This window comes from Odocoileus virginianus, chromosome 9 (assembly GCF_023699985.2).
Source record: "Odocoileus virginianus isolate 20LAN1187 ecotype Illinois chromosome 9, Ovbor_1.2, whole genome shotgun sequence".
In the NCBI taxonomy this organism is placed as follows: domain Eukaryota; kingdom Metazoa; phylum Chordata; class Mammalia; order Artiodactyla; family Cervidae; genus Odocoileus; species Odocoileus virginianus.
Genome location: NC_069682.1, coordinates 40,007,004 through 40,031,794, shown reverse-complemented (window position 1 = coordinate 40,031,794; position 24,791 = coordinate 40,007,004). Strand labels below are relative to the sequence as shown.

At 40.7% G+C, this 24,791-nt stretch overlaps 1 protein-coding gene across 1 annotated transcript; it reads right to left on the bottom strand.

The window, feature by feature from the left end:
• Positions 1-12,316: 12,316 nt before the first annotated feature.
• Positions 12,317-24,476, bottom strand: LOC110127514 (prostaglandin F synthase 1-like). Its single transcript, XM_020877775.2, has 9 exons — positions 24,206-24,476; positions 21,843-22,010; positions 21,437-21,553; positions 19,628-19,705; positions 19,090-19,212; positions 18,154-18,263; positions 16,952-17,117; positions 14,589-14,671; positions 12,317-12,528 (listed from the first exon to the last, which is right to left on the bottom strand). The coding sequence occupies exons 1-9, from the start codon at positions 24,287-24,289 to the stop codon at positions 12,486-12,488; spliced, it is 972 nt and encodes a 323-aa protein (XP_020733434.2). The 5' UTR covers positions 24,290-24,476; the 3' UTR covers positions 12,317-12,485.
• Positions 24,477-24,791: the final 315 nt, after the last annotated feature.

The following is a 24,791-nucleotide window of genomic DNA, read 5'->3' as shown; positions in this document are numbered from 1 at the left end:
ATGTTCCTTTACCCGTTGGGTATTTCTCTGCCTTTTCATCTTGTTTAGATTGCTGTGTCTGGAGTGGGCTTTCTATATTCTTGTGGTCTGTGGTTCCTTTTTATTGTGGAGGTTTCACCCAGTGGGTGGGGTTGGACGATTGGTTTGTCAAGGTTTCCTGGTTAGGGAAGCTTGTGTCAGTGTTCTGGTGCGTGGAATTGGATTTCTTCTCTCTGGAGTGCAATGGAGTGTCCAGTAATGAGTTTTGCGATGGATCTATGTGTTAGGTGTGACTTTGGACAGCGTGTATGTTGACACTCAGGTCTATGTTCCTGTGTTGCTAAGGAATTTGCGTGGTATGTCTTGTACTGGAGCTTATTGGCTCTTGGGTGGTGGTTGGTTTTGGTGTAGGTATGGAGGCTTTTGGATGGTCTCTTATTCCTTAATGTTCCATGTAGTCAGGAGTTTTCTGGTTTTCTCAGGTTTTGGGATTAAGTCTCCTGCCTCTGGATTTCAGTTTTATTCTTCCAATAGTCTCAAGACTTCTCCAACTATACAGCACTGATAATAAAACTTCTAAGTTAATGGTGAAAAGATTTTCCACCGTGAGAGACAACAAGAGAGGTTCACAGAGTTACATGAAGAATAAGAGAGGAAGGAAGGAGATAGAGGTGAGCAGGAGGAGAAAAAGGGGACTCAAGAGGAGAGAGACAGATCTACGCAGTTATCTGTTCCCAAAGTGTTCTCCGTAGCCCAGACACCCACAAAGATTCACAGAGTTGGATTGGGAAGAGAAGGGGAAAGGAGGAAATAGAGGTGTTCTGAGGTAGAAAACAGAGATTCAAAAGTGGGAGAGTAATCACCACATTCCTGAATAGAAATGGGAACTGAATATTGGATTCTTAAATGCCCAAAATTTATATCACATACTGAAAAACAGATTAAAAATCTAGTGTAGAGGTTAGACTCTTTGAAATACAATATTTAAAAACAAAGACAAAAACACAAAAAAAATTTAGAAATGGATATGAAGTTCGGTTTAAAAATAGGGTTTCTCTCTCTCTCTTTTTTTTTGGCAAGGTTATAGTGAAATGAAAATGAAAATTAAGGAATAATAGAGGAGTATTAGAGGACTTTAAAAGGAAATAGGAGAGAAAAACAAGAAAAAGAAAAAAAAAATTTTTTTCCCTAATTAAAAAAATCGTAAAAATATATGAAAATGAAAGTTGAGGAGTAATGGGGGAGTAATAGGGAATTATAAAAGAAAATAAAAGAGAAAAAATAGAAAATTTAAAAAAAGGAAAGAAAACAAAATTTTTTTAATTAAAAAAGTATATACATATATATCTAGGAATTTCTCTGGAGTTGTTGTGGTCAGTGTAGGTTCAGTTCAATTTCAGATAGCTCCTCTTTCCAGCTTACACTTCTCGATATCTATAGGCCCCTTCCGGTGTAGTCAGTGTTACCTTCAGGGATTTTAATCTGTTGCACCGGTCCTTTCTGAAGCGGTTCCCTTTGTTTATTTGGCTTCTATTTGCCTTCTCTTCGGTGTCTAATTTCCACCCTGACACAGGCGGATGGAGGTGATCTCTTATTTAGGTTCGCTAGTTCAGTTCAGTCCTGCTACAGGGAGGGCGGGGCGCTGCAGACAGATACCGCTCTGTGTGGATAGCACTCACCGTGTTCCGGCCACACTGGGTTTGCCCCACTCACGGGTGTCAGTGCTTTCCCCGTCTACACTGCTCAGGCTCCCGGCTGCTCTATATGGAGCGGGCCCTGCATTGAGTGCGGTTCCAATTTTCGGGTACTCCACAAAAGAGCGGATTTGGTTGTGCCTGCGTTTTGTGCCTTCCCCGGCCTGAGTGGTTCAGGCAGCCAGAGGCTTGGGCGCACTCTCCCCGGGTGCGGCGCGCCTTTTCCCTCCGCGTCGAGCAGCCCAGGCAGCCAGAGGCTTGGGCACACTCTCCCCCGGTATGGCGCGCTTTTTCCCTCCGCGGCCCCAGCGCGCGCCGCCAGTCGGGCCTCAGGAAGTCTTTAGATAGGAACCGGGGCCTGTTTGCAGTGTGGGAGGGGGTGGCTTCTCAGGGGCTGAGTTTGCCCTTTTCCCCTCCCCCCTGCCTCCTACCTCCAGCGGGGATGGGCCGGCTCTTCTCTGGAGTTTCTCAGTCCCTTTGTTTTGCCAACTGCCAGCAGTATGTTCGGGCCGGTTAATTTTGACCCTTGCTATCCCACAGTTTAAAAAAGCTCCCTCCGATTGCTCTCAGGGTCTTCGGGCCTGTCCTTACCCTAAGCAATGCCGCTCGCTCCTCTCCCTTCCGCCCCCACTTGTTGCTGGCGGGTACGGGCGTCTGGGGTACTTTTCTGCTTGGAGTTGCTTTTAGGCACGTAATCTATGGGCCTTGTTTAATTTTTCCTCCCAGTTATATTGCCGAAAACTTCCCCCAGTCCCGCCAGTGCGAGGGTTTCCTGGTGATTGGAAACTTCCTCTATTAAGACTCCGTTCCCGGGACGGGTCTCCGTCCCTAGCTCTTTTGACTCCCTTTTTACCTTTTATATTTTGTCCTACCTCCCTTCGAAGACAATGGGCTGCTTTTCTGGGCGCCTGATGTCCTCTGCTAGCGATCAGAAGTTGTTTTGTGAAATTTGCTCAGCGTTCAAATGTTCTTTCGATGAATTTGTAGGGGAGAAAGGGGTCTCCCCGTCCTATTCCTCCGCCATCTTGGCTCCTCCTCCCTGTAGAGTCTTAAAAGAGGGCTCTTTTCCCTGTTTCTCTTCTCAATATAACAACCAGAGTAACTTTTTTTTTCTTTTGCTTTCACATTTCTTTATTTTATTTATTATTTAATTGAAGAATAATTGTTTTACAGAATTTTGTTGCTTTCTGCCAAACCTCAACATGAATCAGCCATGGATATACATATATCCCCTCCCTTCTGAACCTCCCTCCCATCTCCCTCCCCATCCCACCCCTCTAGGTTGATACAGAGACCCTGTTTGGGTTTCCTGAGGAATACAGCAAAATCCTTTGTCTATCTATTTTATATATGGTAATGTAAGTTTCCATGTTACTCTCTCCATAAATCTCACCCTCTCTTCCCCACTCCTCATGTCCATAAGTCTATTCTCTATGTCTGTTTCTCCATTGCTGCCCAGGAAATAAATTCTTCAGTACCATTTTAATAGATTCCATATATATACATTAGAATACAAAGTTTATCTTTCTCTTTCAGACTTACATCACTCTGTATAATAGGCTCTAGGTTCACCCACCTTTAGAACTGACTCAAATGCATTCCTTTTATGGCTGAGTAATACTCCACTGTATATGTACCACGACTTCTTTACCCATTCATCTATCAACGGACATCTAGGTTGATTCCATGTTCTAGCTATTGTAAATGGTGCTGCAATGAACAATGGAAAACATGTGTCTTTTCAACTTTGGTTTCCTCAGGGTATATGCCTAGGAGTGGGATTGCTGAGTCATATGGTGCTTTTATCCCTAGTTTTTTAAGGAATCTCCATCCCATCTTCCATAGTGGCTGTATCAGTTTACATTTCCACCAACAGTGCAAGAGCATTCCCTTTTCTTCACACCCTCTCCAGAATTTATTGTTTGTAGACTTCTTGATGATGGCCATTCTGTCTTGTGTGAGGTGATATCTCATTGTAATTTTGATTTGCATTTCTCTAATAATGAGTGCTGTTGAGCATCTTTTAATCTGTTTGTTAGCCACCACCATGCCTTCTTTGGAGAAATGTCTGCTTAGGTATTTTTCCCACTTTTTGATTGGGTTGTTTGTTTTTCTAGTTTTGCATTGTATGAGCTATTTGTATATTTTGGAAATTAATCCTTTGTTAGTTGTTTCATTTGCTATTATTTTCCCCATTCTGAGGGTGGGCTTTTCACTTTGCTTATAATCTCCTTTGCTGTGCAAAAGCTTTTAGGTTTAATCAGGTCTCACTTGTTTACTTTTGTTTTTATTTCCATTACTCTAGGAGGTGGGTCATAGAGGATCTTGCTTTGATTTATGTCATCACGTGTTCTGCCTATGTTTTCCTCTAAGAGTTTTATAATTTCTGGCCTTACATTTAAGTCTTTAACCCATTTGGAATTTATCTTTGTTTATCATGTTAGGAAGTGTTCTAATTTCATTCTTTTATATATACCTGTCCAGTTTTCCCAGAACCATTTATTGAAGAGGCTCTCTTTGCCCCATTGTATAGTCTTGCCTCCTTTGTCAAAAATAAGGTACCCATAGGTGCATGGGTTTATTTCTGGGCTTTCTATATTGTTCCATTAGTCTATATGTCTGTTTTTGTGCCAGTACCATACTGTCTTGATGACTGTAGCTTTGTAGTATAACCTGAAGTAAGGAAGGTTGATTCCTCCAGCTCCATTCTTCTTTCTTCTGACTGCTTTGGATATTTGGGGGTCTTTTGTGTTTCCATTTGAATTGTGAAATATTTTCTTCTAGTTCTGTGGAAAATGTCACTGGTAATTTGATAGGGACTTCATTGAATCTGTAGATTGCATTTAGTAGTATAGTCATTTTCACAATATTGATTCTTCACATCCAGGAATATGGAATATCTCTCCATTTGTTTATGTCATCTTTGATTTCTTTCATCAGTGTCTTATAATGTTCTGTGTACAGTTCTTTTGTCTCCTCAGCTAAGTTTATTCCTAGATAATTTATTCTTTTTGCTGAATAACAACTGGGATTGATTCCTTAATTCCTTAATTTCCTAATTTCTCCTGATTTTTCATTGTTAGTATATAGAAATGCAAGTGATTTCTGTGTTAATTTTGCTGACTTCACTAATTAGCTCTAGTAATTTTCTGATAGTATCTTTAGGGTTTTCTATGTACAGTATCATGTCATCAGCAAACAATGAGAGCTTTATTCTTTTCTGATCTGGATTCCTTTTATTTCTTTTTCTTCTCTGATTGCTGTAGCTAGGACTTCCAGAACTATGTTGAATAATAGTGGTGAAAGTGGACACCCTTGTCTTGTTCCTGATCTTAGGGGGAATGCTTTCAGTTTTTCACCATTGAGAATAATGTTTGCTGAAGGGTTATCATATATAGCCTTTAGTATGTTGAGATAGGTTCCTTCTACGCCCATTTTTTGAAGAGTTTTAATCATAAATTTTGTCAAAGGCTTTTTCTGCATCTACTGAGATGATCATATGCTTTTTATCTTTCAATTTTTTAATATGGTGTATCACATTGATTGATTTGCATATGTTGAAGAATGCTTGCATCCCTGGAATGAACCCAACTTGATCATGGTGTATGAGCTTTTTAATTTGTTGTTGGATTCTGTTTGCTAAAATTTGGTTGAGGATTTTTGCATCTATGATCAGCAGTGATATTGGCCTGTAGTTTTCTTTTTGTGTGCTGTCTTTGTCTGGTTTTGGGATAAGGGTGATGGTGGCCTTGTAGAATGAGTTTGGAAGTGTTCCTTCCTTTGCAATTTTTTGAAAGTTTTAGAAGGATAGGCATTAGCTCTTCTTTAAATATTTGATAGAATTCTCCTGTGAAGACATCAGGTCCTGGGCTTTTGTTATTTTGAAGATTTTTTTATCACAGCTTCGATTTCAGTTCTTGTAATTGGGTTGTTCATAATTTCTATTTCTTCCTGGTTCAGTCTGGGAAGATTGAACTTTTCTACAAATCTGTCCATTTTTTCCAGGTTATCCATTTTATTGCCATATGGTTGTTCATAATAGTCTCTTATAATCCTCTATATTTCTGCATTATCAGTTGTAACCTTTCATTTTTCATTTCTAATCTTGTTGATTTGATTCTTCTCTCTTTTTTTCTTGATGAGTCTGGCTAAAGGTTTGTCAGGTTTGTTTATCTTCTCAAAGAACCAGCTTTTAGTTTTATTAATATTTACTATTGATTCTTTTATTTCTTTTTCATTTATTTCTGCTCTGATCTTTATAACTTCTTTCCTTCTACTAATTTTTTTTTGGGGGGGGGTCTTCTTTTTCCAGTTGTTATAGGTGTAAAGTTGTATTGTCTATTTGATGTTTTTCTTGTTTCTTGAGGTAGGATTTTATTTGCTCTAAACTTTTCTCTTAGAACTGCTTTTGCTGCATCCCATAGGTTTTGAGTTGTCATGTTTCCCTTGTCATTTGTTTCTAGAAATCTTTTGATTTCCCTTTTGATTTATTCAGTAACCTGTTGGTTATTTAGAAATGTATTATTTAATATCCATGTGTTTGTGTTTCTTACAGTTTTTTACTTGTAATTGATATCTAGTCTCAGTGTTGTGATCAGAAAAGATGCTTGATATGATTTCAATTTTCTTAAATTTACTAAGCCTTGATTTGTGACTCAAGATGTGCTCTATTCTTGAAAATGTTCCATAGGCACTTGAGAAGAAGGCGTATTCTTCTGCATTTGTATGGAATATCCTGAAGATATCAATGAGATCCATCTCATCTAATGTATCATTTAAGACTTGTCTTATTAATTTTCTGTTTTGATGATCTGTCCATTGGTGTGAGTGGGATGTTAAAGTCTCCTACTATTATTGTGTTACTGTCAATTTCTCCTTTTATGTCTGTTACTGTTTGTCTTATGTATTGAGGTGCTCCTATGTTGGGTGCATAGATATTCACAATCGTTATGTCTTCCTCTTGGATTGACCCCTTGATCATTAGGTAGTGTCCTTCCTTATCTCTTGAAATATTCTTTATTTTAAGGTCTATTTTGTCTAATGTGGGGATTGCTACTCCAGGTTTCATTTGCTTTCCATTTGTATGGAATATATTTCGCCATCCTCTCACTTTCAGTATATATGTGTCTTAAGGTCTGAAGTGGGTTTCTTGTAGACAGTATATATATATATATATATATAGGTCTTGTTTTTGTATCCCTTCAGCCAGTCTGTGTCTTTTAGTAGAGCATTCAATCCATTTACATTTAAAGTAATTATTGATATATATGTTCCTATTGCCATTTTCTTAATTGATAGAGGTTGATTTTGTAGATCTTTTCTTCTCTTGTGTTTCTTGACTATTTAAGTCCCTTTAACATTTGTTGTAAAGCTGGTTTGGTGGTACTGAATTCTCTCAACTTTTGCTTGTCTGAAAAGCTTTTGATTTCTCCATCAATTTTGAATGAGGTCCTTGCCATGTAGAGTAATCTTGGTTGTAGATTTTTCCCTTTCAGTACTTTAAAAATATTCTGCCATTCCCTTCTGGTCTGCAGAGTTTCTGCTGCAAGATCAGCTGTTAAACGTATGAGGTTTCCCTTGTATGTTACTTGTTGCTTTTCCCTTGCTGCTTTTAATATTCTTTCTTTGTGTTTAATCTTTGTTAGTTTGATTAGTATGTGTCTTGATGTGTTTCTCCTTGGGTTTATCCTGTGTATGGGACTCTTTGTGCCTCTTGGACTTGATTAACTCTTTCCTTTTCCATTCTGGGGAAATTTTCAACTGTAATCTCTTCAAAAAGTTTCTCATATCCTTTCTTTCTCTCTTCTTCTTGGACCCCTATAATTTGTATGTTGGTGCATTTGATATTGTCCCAGAGGTCTCTGAAAGTATCCTCAGTTCTTTTCATTCTTTTTACTTTATTCTGCTCTTCAGGAGTTATTTCCACCATTTTATTTTCCAGCTCACTGATTCATTCTGCTTCATACATTCTGCTATTGATTCCTTCTAGAGTATTTTTAATTCCAGTAATTGTGTTGTTTGTCTCTATCTGTTTGTTCTTTAATTCTTCTAGGTCTTTATTAATTGATTCAGGGCATTTTCTCCATTCTATTTTCGAGGTTTTTGATCATTTTTACTACCATTATTCTGAATTCCTTATCAGGTAGTTTGCCTATTTCCTCTTCATTTATTTGGACTTCTGTGAAAGTTTGTTCCTTCATTTGTGCAGTGTTTCTCTGCCTTTTCTTTTTTCTTTTTTAATTATTATGCTTGAGGTTTCCTTTTCCCAGGCTTCAAGGTTGAATTCTTTCTTCCTTTTGGTTTCTGCCCCGCCTCCCATGGTTGGTGCAGTGGTTTGTGTAAGCTTCATATAGGGTGAGATCTATGCTGCTTTTTTGTTGTTTGTTTGATTTTCCTCTGATGGGCAAAGCTGAGTGAGGTGGTAATCCCGTCTGCTGATGATTAGGTTTATATTTTTGTTTTGTTTGTTGTTTGGATGAGGTGTCCTGCAGAGTGCTCCTAGTGGTTGGGTGATGCCAGGTCTTGTATTCAAGTGGTTTTCTTTGTGGGAGTTCTCATTATTTGATACTCCCTAGGGTTAGTTCTCTGGTAGTCTAGGGTCTTGGAGTCAGTACTCCCATGCCAGAGGCTCAGGGCTTGATCTCTGGTCAGAAACAAAGATTCCACAAGTGGCTTACTATGGCAATAAATGAGATTAAAGCACATACCTAAAAATGAGAAACCAAAGATGAACCCCAGACAAATGAAAGTTACAGAATCAGGTAAATAATAATTTAAATGATGGACTATACACATATACATATACATCCATAAGCAAAATCAAGAGAGTCCAACAAAAATAAAGTACGATCAATTGACCCAGAGAACAAAGGAAATGAAAAATTATACCTACCAGTTAAAAACAAAACTAACTAAAGCACAAACTGGAAAACAAAACTAAAGCAAGGTGCCAAGTGGGGAATAAAGCAATGAAAACAAAACTAACAAATATGTTGAGAGGAAAGGAAAGAAAGAAAGAATAGATATGCAAAGTTAAATAGATATAGATGAAGAAGATTTCTATACATTAAAGATTAACTGCAAGGGGAAAAGAACAGTAGGAAAAGCAAACAAAGGAAGGTTTTAAAAAATTAAAAAGAGAAAAAGAAGAAACAAAAAAATGAAAACTCAACAGAACGGCAAAAGCCCAACATAGAGGCAGAGGTTTGTAAGAACAGCAAAAAGTGTGACTGGAAAAAAAAAAAACCTCTAAAGCTTAATTAAATTTCATAGTACCAATAAAATTAACAACTACAATGGGGATGGGGGGAGGGGGGAGAAAAGATCCAAAAGAAACCATAGAACAAGTCAAAATATAAGAATAATAAATGTTTTTCTTGAGTCACTGCTATCAGGATCCTTTCCTTCACTTCGAGTCACAGTCCACCTCACCTCCCTAGGATGCCCCCCCCCCAACACTGTGCTGGTCTCTGGACCCGCTGTGGGAGCAGTTCAGATTCTAATTGGTCCTACTCCTGTGTGTTCTTGCCTCCAATGTCCACAGCTATCAGAGCTAGTGTGTTTTCTTTTGTGGGAGCTCTCAGTGTCCTTTTATATATTCCATAGACACAGTGTCTGCGTAGTTTGTTGTGTGGACTTAATCTGCAGCTTATATAGCTGGTGAGAAGGTTTAGGGTCTTTTCCTTAGCCACACTGCTCCTGGGTTTCAGTTGTGGCTTCATTTTCACCTCCGCATATGGGTCATCCACTGGGATTTGCTCCTGAGAGTGCCCTGGAGGACTTGGGTTTGTCCCAGTGAGGGCCAGGTGTGGAGGTGGTGCAGCTGCTTGGGTCACAGGGGTTCTGGCAGCACCAGGTACTCAGGAGAGTTAGCGGCTAGGGCAGCAGGAAATACAGTGTTCTAGAAGAGTATGGCAACCAGTATTGTCCAATACACTCCAGTATTCTTGCCTGGAGAGCCACCTGATAGAAAAGGCTGGCAAGCCACAGTCCACAGGGTCACAGAGAGTTGGACATGACCAAAGGGACCCCATGTGCATAGACACAAGACTTTTTTAGCCTGTGACAGCTCTGCCCCAGTGAGGGGTGAGCATGAAGGTGGCAGAGCTGCTTGGGTTGTGGGGACCATGGTGGTGCCAAGTGTGCAGGGATACGGACTGCCTCAGCCACTGGAGTATTGGCCCTATCAGAGTCTTTTTTCGAGCCTCTGGTACTGAAAGGTTGTTGCTGAACGATTAGACGTGGGATTCTTGGCCTCCGGAGGAGACGAATTCAATCCGGGGCCAGAGACGAGGCTGGATCGCTCAGAGCTTTTGTGTAATAAAGTTTTATTAAAGTATAAAGGAGATAGGGAAAGCTTCTGACATAGGCATCAGAAGGGGGCAAAAGAATACCCCCCTCCTAGTCTTTAGCTATCTGTTATATAGTCACTCACAGTCTGTTAATGAAAAGGATGTCATAAAATTTAGAATGATACCAGATAATTCATCCCTGGCCATAAAACGATTGACTTGAATCTTGTAGAAGGGCAGAATACCAACAAATAATTTCATTTACATAGATTAGGAGAACAATACCTGAGTAAGTAAATTTAGGCCATTTGGCGGAACCAACTTGAAGATAGAGTCTGGGGTTCATTAACATAGCTTAAGACAACATTTCCATACGAAAAAGAAACGTATTGGTCAACTCAAGGTTTGAGAGTAGTTAGCTTCAGGTGAGACCAGGTGTCATGGCAACACAGCACTTTAAGTGAAACCTCTTTTAAATTTGTATAGAGAAGGAAAGACATATCGCTGGTTTGTTTCTTCCAGCCGCTTAAGAGAGAGAAAAATGTCTGGCACCTGCAGCTTCTTTTTTCCATTTGGAGACCCCTGGCCTTCCTGCCTGTTACCCTCTCAGTACCTGACGATCAGAAGGCCTCTTCAGCTAGTCTTTGTCCATAGCTCAGCCCGTTCAGGCACTTAGAGGGCTCCCTTGCCTGGGGTCCTTCTCTGTTGTTCCATTCATCAGGCACATAGGAGGCCCCTCTCCCAGTGCCCTGCCTTCCCGCCCCGGGCTGGGGACCTACTCTGTAGATCAGCAAATCAGGCACTTAAAGGTGGGTGGGGTCCTCCTCTGTAGTTCCCTGCCTCAGGTGCTTAATGGGTCAGCCTCTCTATTGTTCAGCTGCCCATGCTGGTGTGTGGGGAGAGAGAGGCTATGGTGATGGCTCCATCCCCTATGCATGAATCAGCAGTATCGCCTTGCTTCCATGTCTGCGTGGCATTCCTCCACAGGCATTTCCCACCACAGTCTCCTCCCTCACATCCCCTCATCCATCTCTCCACAGCAGCCCTTGCCTGGGATTGCTCCACAATCCCTAAGCTCCAGCTCCCAGCCACTGCGCCTTCTAGGGGACTTGCATCCCTGTCCAGGATATGTATGGCTGCGGCAAGAACTGTCTGATTCTCATTCTATTCAGGCTACCACAGATCAACTGCTTCACACTCATTCTTAAATGTTTCTCTTCTGACTCAGACGATTGCCCCGCTGTGGGGATTGAACCCGTTTCACTTCCCCCATGCGCTGAGGGCAGGTCCAGTCCTACTAACACTCCAGTTTTTCCCCCTCATTCCTTTGTTCTATGGAGTTCTGTGTGGTTCCATATATTCTTTTCCGCTGGTCAGGTCCTCCTGTCCGCTCTCAGATGGTGTTCTGTATGCACTTCTGTGTCTGAAGGTGTATTCCTGATGTATCTGAGGAGAGAGATGTGCTCCACGTCCACCTACTCATGTGCCATCTTGTTCCTCTACAGAGTGACTTTTTAAAAAACATCACCTCATGTAACTACTATGCTCAAAACCCAAAATGTAATTCTCCATTTCTCTCAGAGTAAAGTCCTTTCAAAAATCTACATGACACAGACCCCCACTCTGTCCTCACAGTGGGGACACATGGCCCCACTGGCTCTCTGGCCTTCTCTTCAGCTCCTCTCTCCCCAACTCACTAAACTCCACCCACATCAGCTGACTTGCTGGCCCTTAAATGTTACATGAATGCTCATACTTCCTTGACTAGCATTTTCTGTTCCAGAGAAACGCAGGGAGCACTATCTCTATGCTTCAAGGCTCTTTCTTGTACAAATGAGAAGTTGTGTGGGATGAAGTATAGCTGGCTCCTCTGCCTAACAGATATACAGAAATGAGAGAGGTTGTGTAGAAATATCTCTTACAGGCACTTACCTTTTTCTAACGGATAAATATTCCTGACTTGTTCACAGTCTCAGCCTCCACTAGACTATCAACTCAATAATTTGTCATTTTAATTAATATCTACTGATAAAACAATTTCTAGGCAGACAATTAAGAAATTAAGTGAATAAGATTTGCTGCCTTACAGTAAGCAAAATATAATGCTGGATTTGTAAGTCATATTTTTAACTTACCAAAATAATTATACTAAGTTAAAAAATAAGTATACAACCTGTAGATTGAAGATTCCTTCTCTTCGTAAATAAAACCTCACATTTGTATAGGAAAATGCACCAAAGTATTATTAAAATGGCTAATCACAGCTTATTTTTATTTTTGATCCTTTGCCTTCTATTTCCTAATTTCCTGTAATTTGTATGTATTACCTTAATTATCAGAAAGAAAGAAGTATTCTTACTTTGAAGTCTTTATTGTTTCATAAAGTGTTAAATGTTTTAAAAGGAAAAGCAAGCTTTCAAAACTTCAGACACCTCATTTAAGCACCTCCACCAAGTACAAAAATCTTCTTCACCACACTAGAAGCAAGACATTCTCAAAGAACCACAGTGAGAGCTGAGAGTCAATATTCTTCAGAGAATGGAAACTCAGGGTGACCAACACCACTGAAAGAGAAGGAGGAGGATTCACTTATTAAATCAGTCATGTTGTCATAGAGAACATTATTCTGTGAATGTGGTCAGGATGGGATAAAACTCTAAATCTACAAGAAGGTCCCTCCTTCTCCCCCAACAAGCACAAATGCAGATGCCTGCTCCATGTGCACACAGCACCTGCATGTCCAGGTTCAACATTCATATGTAATATTCACTCTACAATGACAGGTAATTTGACTCAGGTTACAATTTATATGAGAACACAAGACACGGGACTAACTGTGGGGATCATTTCAGACACAGGTGGAACTTCTGTCCCTAGATGATGAGAAGAGTCACAGTGAACAAATTAGCTGCTCTTTTTCACACATCCATGGATAAGCAGATACTGAGAACCCCCCAAAATACAGGGTGTCTCCATTAAGGAATTTCTCATCTGTTGAAGAGATACCATGTACACCTCAATAATCGCACAGCACAAAGTGGGATCATTATTTTCTTACTTTATAATATATTAAAACACTGGTTATTCAGCAATTAGTATTACTGCTCTTTTCCTTTTTTCCATATTTGTGCTTTTCATTCTAATGTGTCCTTTTAAATTCAATTCATTATAAAGTGCATTTTTAGCAATTCCATGTTCCAGGAGCTGTGCTATTCAGTTGAGCCCACAAAGATAGGCACTCACGGCCTAATGATGGAGAACATAGAATTTAAAAGCCTTTGAGAACTTAAAAGCCTTTGAGTAGAGAAGAGGAGCTTTCCATGTTTTTTCCAAGTATCATATCTTTTCTTAGAATCATGATATAGCTTTGCAACAACAGGGGCAGTTTTGAGATCTTTCACTGAAGATAAATCTTCATTTTGCCAATAATTTGTACTCTCATTTCTCAAAACTCCCTTCCAAATTTCTATTCTGTCTCTTCGATCCTGATCGCATTCTTCAGTAGTTAGGCAGCTGGAGTTGGATGTTAGTGACTAAGTCAAAGTCCAGGTGATAGGGGCTTCCAAAGGGATGTACCCCTGATGGACAGAAGCTACAGTGGGGTAAGTGTTGACTCAAAAAACCAACACCCAGCCGATCTTACCTGGGCATGTCCTGCTAAGGATGCAGAAGTCACTCACTGGAGGGTCAGTTAATGACCTACTTGTAATTCAGTCTTGTGAAATTATAAGGATGAGGAAATGGGAGTTGGAATAGGGGAAAAGGCCAATGAAGAGATCAATTTGAAATAAATGGATAATGTCTTGGAGAAGAAATGCCCATTAGGGAGAAAACCCATCAGACCCTTAGGGGAGGGGATGGAAGTAGGTCCCCTGTGACTTCGGACCACTGATGCACATTGGCCTGCCTGGATCCCCTCCAGAAAAATATTAACATAACATTTCACAATTGTACATGGGCAAACATCAACGCAGCCTTCCCAGGTTGTTCAGTGGTAAAGGATCCCACTGCCCAGGCAGGAGACATGGGTCCAACCCCTGGGTTGGGAAGATCCCTTGGAGAGGGAAATGCCTGGGAAATCCCATGGACAAAAGAACCTGGTAGGCTACAGCCCATGGGGTTGAAAAAGAGTCAGACAGGACTTTACAACTGAACAACAAAAAAACATGAATGTAATGCATGATGGATTCATTATTATACAGCAATTATTAATATAATCATTTTCCCTTGATACAAAAAGAATTAAAGATGAAACATGTTCACAGGTCCCTGAAAGAATAGTGGGCTACAGGCACTATACACTTTGTGTTTCCTGGGTCCCTCTGCCCTGAGAGGAGATACACTAGGGATAGCAATTAGGGACACAGTGTAGTGAAATCACCATGATGTCAAATCTGGGGGTTCTACTGATGGGCTGTCCTGGGCCCAAGTCACATTTCTGTTGGTCAGAGATGGAGCTCTGGAGGAAACCTCTGGTCTGAGGTCTGTAGGAAGCCCCTGGTTTACTCCTACACTGGAAATCAGGACTCTCTTCCCAGAATTAAGTTTTTGAAAAGCTTTTCCTCCTGCTGACCTGCATGCTACAGAAAACAGTGTATGTGTGAAATATCTGCAAGTCACTTACAATAGTATCTCGTTATATCTTATATTTCTGTTGATGCCATCAATTGCTTTCATGTCTTCTGGACTCAGTTCAAAGTCAAACACCTGGAAGGAAGGAACAATCACATTAACCTCTCCCCAAGGAGACAGCCTCCCTGCTGGGGACTGGAGGACTTTCCAGCTGGATAAAGACATGAGGAGGGGACAGGGAAGCCATGTCTGTCCTCAGCTTCCAGGTGAACAACCTGGGACCCTCTGCTGAGTTCTCACCTCTCCTTCCCACACCTTCTCCTTCTCTGTCCACCTCACAAACATTACAGCACATCAGTCCCTTATCTTTCTAAGTGAATCACTTGTGACAGAAAACAAACTAAAATCTTCTTTTTCCAAACACATTGCCTTTGGACACTCCTGACTCAATACCTCAACCTGAGCTAACATTAAACTGATTAACTCTCCCCAACATGCTCTAAGGGTGACAACATTCAGCTGAAGCATTGTGGGAAGGAGGCTCCCTGTGAAAGCCTATTCAAGACTCTGACATTAAACTATTCATTATCTATGACTGAATCTAACAAAAACTTTATGTAAATGCATTTGTGGAGAAAGTTATGAAAAATGTTTAACATTAAAGAACACCTAGATAATTAAAAATTCACATCATAATCATGAAATGGAAAGCTCAATTTTGTAAAGAAATTCATTTTCTCCAAAGTGATCTAGTGTTTCAATGCAACATGAACCAAAGACTTGAGCATGTATTATTCCCCAGAAGTTGGTAAAGTGATCCTAAATTTTCAATAAAAGAGAGTTAAACAAAAGCAGTCAGGACATTCTTAAAAAATAAAAAATTATCATTCTGAAAAGCATACTTAGTTTCCACTTTAATAACATGTTGCAGAAAACAGAATAGTTAAATAGAAGAGAGACACTAGAAATGTACTTCTGGACACTTGATATATGACAGAGTTGACAATGAAAATCTGTGAGGAAATATGGAACCTTAGGTTTACATTTAAATATACCTAAAGGTGTATGTATCTATTTTCATATTATCTTAGATAATCAGTTCCAGCTAGATTACAGAACCAAATTTAAGTGGAAACACGGAAACAATTGATCAGGGGACAATTTCCATCCCCCTTGACTTGGCCTGACCTGTAACCTATGGCATTGAACAGTGATATTTCCCAGAAGTGCTGAGCCAGATCTGAGCCCAGACAGGAAGAGGATTTTTTCCCTAATCACTGACTTGGGATCACAGCACTGTGCTGAGACAAAGACCAAGTCAGTTGACCACACTCTAGCCAAACATACATGAAAAACTATTCAGAGTAGCGTGCAGGCTCCTCTAACAAGAGCCACATCCACCTGCTAAAGCAGAACTGCCAAGCTGCTCTGTACTGAACTGCAAATGCATGAGAGAGCCCAGCCAAGAGGACAACAGCTTAGTTGAGTGTGGGCTGATTGTCAAACCACAGAATCAAGAGAATCATAACTGATCTCTACTTTAAATCCTGAAACTGAAGAGTTTTCTGTGCAGCTACACTAAGGGGACAATATTCATCTCCTACACAGAAGTCGAAATAGAAACAACCTAGCTAAAGTGGACAAAGTCTTGAAGAGGAGCTGCTCAAAGGCAGAAACTCATGGAAATTAAATGTATGAAGATGAAATCTTGTTAGTATTCATGGAAATACTCTGTTCTCTCCTCCACCATGTTAAGGTACAAGGAGAAGCTTGTGACCTGAAGGAGGGCCCTCACCCAACCACACAAGTCCCCTGACCTCAAGGCTCCAGCTTCATAAATGTGAGAAAGAAATTTCAATTTTTTCTCAGCCACTCAATCTGTGGTATTTTGTTGGAGCAGTCCAAACAGCCTAAAAATTCACAATTTCATCAATTGAGAACAAAGAAAATAAGATGTCATTTGCACAAGGTGACAAATAAATTGCAGAAGTAACACTGGAAATAAATCTCTGTTATCTGCCCAACCTTGGCTCAGATGGTAAAGAATCTGGCTGCAATGCAGGAGACTCCAGTTCGATGCCTGGGTTGGGAAGATCCCCTGGAGGAGGGCATGGCAACCCACTCCTGTATTCTTGCCCAAAGAATCCCCATGGACAGATCAGCCTGGCAGGCTACAGTCCATGTGGTCACAAAGAGTCAGACAAGACTAAGCAACTGAGCACACACATCTGTCCAACGTTAACCCTCTCCAGCCATGCCACCTTTCCTGTTGCCACATCAAGAGGAGAAAACTACCAGGAATACACACAAAGCGTTCATGCACAGGGAAGAACAGTCTTGAGAGATGGACAAAGAATGACCCTCGTGAAGGATATTCCTTAGGATCCCTCTGACCACAGCCCTGCTCATCATCACCTGTATGTTCTCTTTGATCCGCTTCTTGTTGTAACTCTTGGCCAGAACCACAACCCCACGTTGTATCTGGTAGCGAAGGGCAACCAGAGCTGGGGTCTGCTTGTTCTTTTTGGCAATGGCACAAAGAACCGGATCCTCCAAGAGAACGGGGTGGCTCTGGTTCATCCTGGAAGGAAATTCAGAAATGCTGAGGAGCTGAGACTAAATTCTCAGTTTCTAAAGAGGCTTCTCAAACAGACCAAGTAAGTCCACTCTAGACCAGTGCTTGTCAAAGTGTGGTCCAGGGACCAGTATCATCAGTATCACCTGGAATCTTGTTAGAAATACAAATTCCATGACTTAGTTGAAGACAAACTGAATCAGAACCTCAACTGGGTCACATCCCATTCTGTGTTTACAAAGTTCAGCGTGTAATTCAGATTCATGATTGAGTTGAAACCAGGACTGCAAACTCGTGGAATTTTTCCTTTACTCCTCAGAGATTGTTTTTCTTTGATAATCAAGACCATGAGTAGAAAAAGAGAAGAAAAATACCAGAAAATTTTGTAATGTTACTTTTCTAAGCTTTGATAAAACCTGAGTAGTCCCAGAATGACAGTCATTTATTTCATCATTATTGTCCTACAGATGTTTACATAATTGGTTCAAATTGAAATTTTTTCTAGCATGACAGATCTAGAAGTTATTATTGTCCCAACTTTAGACATAAGGTAAGTGAGGTTTGGATCATCTATTTTTAGAAATGCGTTCATTAGTTAATAAGCAAAATCATGACATAAGCTTGGGTTTCTGGTCTCAATTGGGAGATTATATACAGATTTTAATGTAATTGATGAATCTACAAGCAGGAGACCTGGGTTGATCCCTGAGTCAGAAAGATCCCTTGGGGAAAGGAATGGCTACCCACTTCTGTATTCTTGCCTGGAAAATCCCATGGACAGAGGAGTTTGGTGGGCTGCAGACTATGAGGTCACGAAGAGTCAGACATGACAAGAAACACCTTTTTCACACAAGCTAATACAGTGTAGAGAAACTGTCTGGGTGATGAGAAGATAACAGAGAAGAAATCAGTCCATCCTTCCCCTTTCTTCCCCTGCCTATGAGAGTTATCTCCTGACCACTGAGTACTGTATGATTTAAACCATTTCATCAAAAACTGAATTTTAGGTAAACACCGTGTTGTCTTTCTTAGGGTTCATTACCATCCTTTTACTCTTTGGGATCCCAGAGCACTATAGGCAACAAGAACAATATCATGTGACTTGCAGAAATCCAACAGTTTCCTCTGATTGAGATAAGGGTGACATTCCACCTGTAGAATGCCAACAGAGAAGAGTGTCAGATTATATGAAAAAGTAATATTAATACAACAGAGAAAATTAAAAGTTTAAAAAAATGCTAAAGGAAAAACTATAACTTAAACTTGAAATATCAACATCAAGATAAAAATAGAGAAAAGTGTGCTTAAAAGTTAATTTTATAATAGACATGGATGACAGAACTATTCCAAGCTTGAGTAATCACAAGGTGAGCTCTACATATGAGTAAATGTTTCTGAGTAAATATTTTATTGACTGTTAATATCACCATGAGCCTTTAACTTCAGCCTTTCAACTGGATGACTTTCATAGTTATCAGCACATTTTCAGTGCTGAAGACCCAGAAAAGCTGAAACACTAAGACTAAAGATTCAGCCATCCAAACCCCACACAGATTTTAAACCAATATTATCTGATTTATCTTTCTTTACACCCCATGTCATGTTTTTGTGGTCCTCCTTCCTGTCCACAGTTCCCTCCCAGGCACTTTCAACATCCATTTCTGGACACCCTTTAGGCTCAGGTAAACACCACCTTCCTCAAAGTTCTGGGTGACTAGTCAAAACCTTCTTCGCCTCCTTTACCTTTCCTCAGTCTCCACCACAATTTAGCAGGACCCCCTCCCCAGCTTTTCCACCCAGACTTTATCAAACAGAGATACCACTGTGGGTTTTATTCACAGAAGCTCTGCTCTCTAGAATATTCTGTCCACAAAGAATGATGAACAGGATGAACAGGAGGGGAGCACAGACAGACATCAGGCTCCAGTGCAAGAAGGAGGTTGTGAAGAGCAGGAGGGAAAGGAGCCAAGCTGCTCACCTGGTTGCAGACGGGCTTGTACTTGAGCCCCGGCTTGTTCAGGATCTTCTCCAGCTGCTTGTGGTTGAAGTTGGACACCCCAATGGACTTGGTCAGCCCTGCGTCCTTACACTTCTCCAGGGCCTGGGGAAGAAGGGGTGGTGAGCAGTCATTTAGAATGGGCAAGAGCAAAAATAAATGCCAAAAAATTATCTGTCAATACGGTCACCCATCAAGAATTAGCATTGATTATCAAGAGGAAAAAAAGAAGTTGTGACACAAAAACAACAAATACCATCTCCTCTTTAGAAAAATCCCTGAGAAGACATATCATATGGAAAGAAAGAGATGCCTGTCTTCACTGCCCCATATTCTCCTCTTTCGTTCCTCTCTGTGAGCATTCCAGCAATGGTTTCCTCCCCAAAACACCAGCATCACAACCCTAAGATTCATGAACTGCTGAGTCTGATGATCCACAGCCCATTCTCACAGGTGGAAGAAATGAAAGAGGTTCCCCCTCTCCTGGCTCCTCCCCTGAGTTTCTTCTCCCCAGACTCACCTCCCACGTGCAACAGAGATCCACTGAGTCTAATATCATTTTTCCATTTTCATCTTTTGGAAGTAATTCCTCCCCTGGCTGGAATAGAAGTAGTCATCTTAGAGATGTCACAAAGTAATATCTCTACATTTAGCCTGGCTGCTTGGCACCAGGTAGTAAACCTTCATGAGGTAGGTGTTATAATATTCTGGATACTAGTATTTGCAAAGTGATTTGCATATATGGAGTTGTAAGCAATGTCTTTAGGAGGGAGGCTTATTCTAATCTCTTACACTTTATATATATATATATATATATATATATATATATATATATATATGTTGTAATAAGTATGTTTTTCTAGGTCCTCAAAGGAAATTCCCATGACTTTTGTGGATTTTGTCTGTTCCTTTTACTTTTCTCTTTTGAAATGCTTCTCTTGAGCTGGAAAAGGCAGTAAGTTACATGACATAATTTCCAGAATAAAAATTTCAATCTTGATATGACTAAATAATCAAACTTCCTTTTCCATCTGAGCATCAGATGCCCTAGGGCAGGCATGTGAACCAGCAAGGTTCTCTTTAGGTTGATATGGAATGTGGAAGATCCAGACATGCTCTCAAACGTTCATGACCATGAGCCTTGAGCTGCCCCAAGACCATATTTGCCACCAATCGAAAATGTCACCAATGTTCAGTAAAAATAAAGCAAATCATGAGTAATGCCATGATATGTCTGTGTGCTAAGTTGCTTCAGTCGTTTCTGACTCTTTGTGTCCCCATGGACTGTAACCCACCAGGCTCCTCTGTCCACAGGATTCTCCGGGCACGAATACTGGAGTGGGTTGCCATTCTCTCCTCCTGGAGATCTTCCCAACCCAGAGATCAAACCCACATCTCCTGCAGCTCCTGCATTGCAGGCAGATTCTTTACTGATGAGCCACAAGAGAAGCCTCCAATACCATGATAAGAGATAGAAAAAATAGACATTTCTGAAGAGTACAGCAGATCCTTAAATCTATCCATGACTTGGACTTCCCATCTACATAGTCCTCTAAGCTATTTTGCATAGGATGGCTTGAGTAGAATTCTTAACTTAAAATCAAGAGTTCTATATAACATAGTTTTTTGTTGTAGTTTCATTGTGGGTTTTTTGTTTTGTTTTGTTTTGTTTGTCTCAGGTTTGTGGGATCTTAGTTCCCCAAACATGGATTGCACTCCTTCCCTCAATCCAACTTGCCTCAGCAGTGAAAGCATGGAGTCGTAAATACTGGACTGCCAGGATATTCTCATCTACATAATAATACAGTTCTTAAAAGTCTAAGTGCAGTCTAGAAACTTCATCATGAAGACAAGCAACAGTGTAGGCAAGGTTTCTCAAGTCCCTAGGATGTCTGCTAGTTTTAGACCCATCCAGATGGAGCACCACCAAATTTGCTCAACTCGAAAGGGTGAAAGAGGAGAAGAACTCATCACATTCAATGTAAGATTGTGTCATTGCTCATCATGGCTGCACCAAACTTCTGTTACATGAAATCCCTGGAGATTCAGGAGTCGTATTCAGGACTGTGTGCAGAACTCAGCGGTTTCTATTTCCTCAAGTTTTTAAGGCAGACACTGAGAGATTCTTTAACTCCTTTCTCCAGGAGGTGTGTAAGGGATTCAAAGAAATTCAGTAAAAAGATGATCATGAATGATTATTAGGGGGATTCTACTCTAGTGAAACCCTCGCTACAACCTACTAAGACAAATCTTAATTCAACCATGCATGCAAGTTGATACACACTCTAAAAAAAGAAGTAAAATAGAAGCGATCACACAAATTTCCAACCTTCATGGCCACTGGGAAATGAATGAGATAGAGATCAACATAATCCAGTTGAAGATCTTTCAGTGACTTTTCCAAGGCTGGTCGGACCAAATCTGGTTGAAGGAAAGTGCACCAAAGCTGTAGAGATTAAAGAATGGAAGCTGTGTTAATAATACTTCAGGGAACTTTTTTGGGAGGAGGGGGGCTTAGCACATGGCTTTTGGGATATTACTTCACTGACCAAGGATTAAACCTGGGGCTCATGGCAATAAAGCACTGAGTCTTAACCATTGGACCACCAGGGAATTCCAATACTTTAGGAATGTAATAATGAACATGGGTCACCAAATAACGATCCTATTTTACAATAGTCACCTGGGCACAATCAGTTCCCCACATGTGCACACACACAACACACACACAGCACCTTTGAAGTATAGAAAATCTCTTCTCTCTTCACAGTGCCATCTGCAATCTTGCTTTGAATGGCTTGGCCAACCTGCTCTTCATTTTGGTATAGACGAGCACAGTCAATATGGCGGAACCCAACCTCTATAGCAAATTTGGTTGCCTCCAGAGCTTCGCTCTTAGGTACCTACATGAGCAACAAAGGTAGTACTTACATATTCACATGGTTAAAAGATTGCTAAAGCACAAGCTTTAATCTTCCCAAGATTCAACTTTTCTTTGGGTAGTTCTGTATGCATGGTGATGAACCCATGACAGTAGGCTGAACATTCCTGGTCAGTAATTAAATGGACACCCAGGAACTCATCAACCCCAGGCAATTAGTGGTTGATCACAGGTATTAGAGGACCCAAAGGCCACCTCCAGGTTCAGTGATTTGCTGTTAGAACCCAATGTACTAAACATAAAGTTGTAGTCATGAATAGGATTTACCCTGTGAGATGTTTGAAGCAAAACTGACAAAGGTATGAGATGTATGGTAGAAGCATCAAGAAACAAGCTGGAAGCTTCTATGGCTTCTGGCTACCACTGAAGCCACACAGAATACACCAAAAAAGATGTATCTATTCAAGGTGTACAAAGTGATATTTTCATATAAGCGCATGTGTGCTTAGTTGCTTCAGTGGTGTCCAACTCTTTGCCACCTTATGGCAACCATAGCCCACCAGGCTCCTCTGTTCAAGGGATTCTCCATGCAAAAATCCTGGAGTGGATGGCCATGTCCTCCTCCAGGGGATCTTCCCAACCCAGGGATTGAACCCTTAAACTCTTATGTCTCCTGCATTGGCAAGTGGGTTCTTTACAACCAGCAGCAGATGGCACTGATGGTAAAGTAACATAAGTACTGCTTATAATTACTCACTGTTATTGATTATCACAATCAAGCTACCAGGAGATCCATCACCTCACATAGTTAAATTTTGAGGGTGTTTGTGAGAACACTGAAGATCTGCTCTCTCAGCAAATCTCAAGATAGAATCCATTATTATTAACTGGAGTCACCATGCTGAACATCAGGGGTCAAGACTTATTCATCTCAAACTGAAGGTCTGTCCCTTTGACCAACATCTTTCCCTTTTTCCCAGCCTTGTCCTCAACTTCTGGTCACCATTCCTTTACTCTCTTCTTCTATGAGTTCCACTTTTTTAGATTTCACCCGTAAAGAGATAATGAAGTGTTTGTCTTTCTATTTCTGGCTTCTCTCATTTAACTTAGTGTTCTCCAGGTTAATCTGTGTGGTTGCAAATGGCAGGATTAACTTTGGTTTCAATGCTGCATAATACTCCATTTCTTTTTATGTGATTCAGAATCTTTCCTGTTTCAAGCAACTAGATGATTGGTCCAACTTCCCTCTGTTGGGTCTAGTCCTGGTTTTTCTTAAATACTCAGGTATTTGGGACTGTACCGAGGAATGAACCAATGAGCTTCAGTATAGCCTGGTCCCTTCCCTCCCCTCATCCCACTTTGCACTACAAGGAAACAGGCCCTGTCTTCTGTCTTGAAAGGGTCTCTGAATATTGCCTTCTGTTTTATAGATGAAGAAGTGAGACACAAAGTTTAAGGACCAGTCAGACCCTTGTCACAGCTACATACTCTAAAGACCAGATGGACAGCAAACTTTCTGGCTTCTAGTCTAGAGACTTGTCCACTAGCCCCTCATGTCCAAGCACTGAGAACTGTACTTTAATAATAAGACACTGCAAAACCCAAGAATACATTACAAAGCCTGGCCTGTAAGACTGTAGCTTATCCCCTCAAATGACACTAGAATTCCCATCAGAAGAAGTAGTCAACAGAAACAGAAGTACAGGGTAAAACACAGCTGGAGTGTGTCTGGCCTGGGACCAAGCAGACACCCCACAGTAGAAAAGCAATTTTCTCCCATTAGTTTTCAGCCATTTCATCTTCAGGACATTTTACCTCAAACATTTCTCTGGGTCATGTCTTTTTGGAAGGAGGAAGGAGTTCTGGAACTAACAAAATATACAGAGAAACCCAACCATTGCAATCCCCCTCAGAGCAAAGCAGCTTACAGTGAGTGTTCTCGACACCCAAGTCTCGCCTCTTCTACCGAGCTGGGAAAGAGATGGAAACTGGAGGGGAACCCAGAGTAATCTGCAGGTGAGCACAGCCTCAGACCCTGATGCAGAGTGGAGACTGGATGCTCTCTCCCTTTCACAGGGCATGGTTCTAGCCTCGTTAGTGAAACCACGGGACCCTCCCAGAATCACCCAAGAACTCGATGCTTGACAACCCAAGTCCCCTTCCTCTCATGTCACATCCACTACTATTTATATCTCAACCCCAAACCACTCCTCTTACCTCCTCAGGTGCATAGGTTCCAAATCCCAGGACAGGAATGAAGTGGCCATCATTAAGCTTCACCTTCTGGCTTTTGAGATCCATTGTCTGTTGCTCCTCTGACTAAGCAGAGTGATTTGATTTTTTTCTTCAACCTTCACAAATTATAAATAACAGAAAGGTAACACACCAACTGCACCATCCAATGTTAGCACATATATTATAGAAGGAGTAGGATTAAACCCCATACACATGGAGTAAGAAGAGGATTGAAGTGAGTTAAGCAACCTGTTTCCTTTTTTAATCCGTATAACCTTAAGTATTATGTAATGATGAGACTGGCTGAACAATTATTAACCATATGTCAAACTTCCACACAGCAACTGTTTTTCATTTTTCTATTATGAAGCCCAATCTCAATCAAACATCAATTGAAACAACTATCTTTCAGAACAAACATACACACATACACAAATCACACAAAGTGTTTAATAAGCATTTTTTTAAATGTTACCTCTTAATAAAGAATCAAAACTTCAAATGAAACCAAATTTGCCTTTTTACATTTCCCACCAGCAAAGTTATTTGCTTTACAGATCTGACAGTG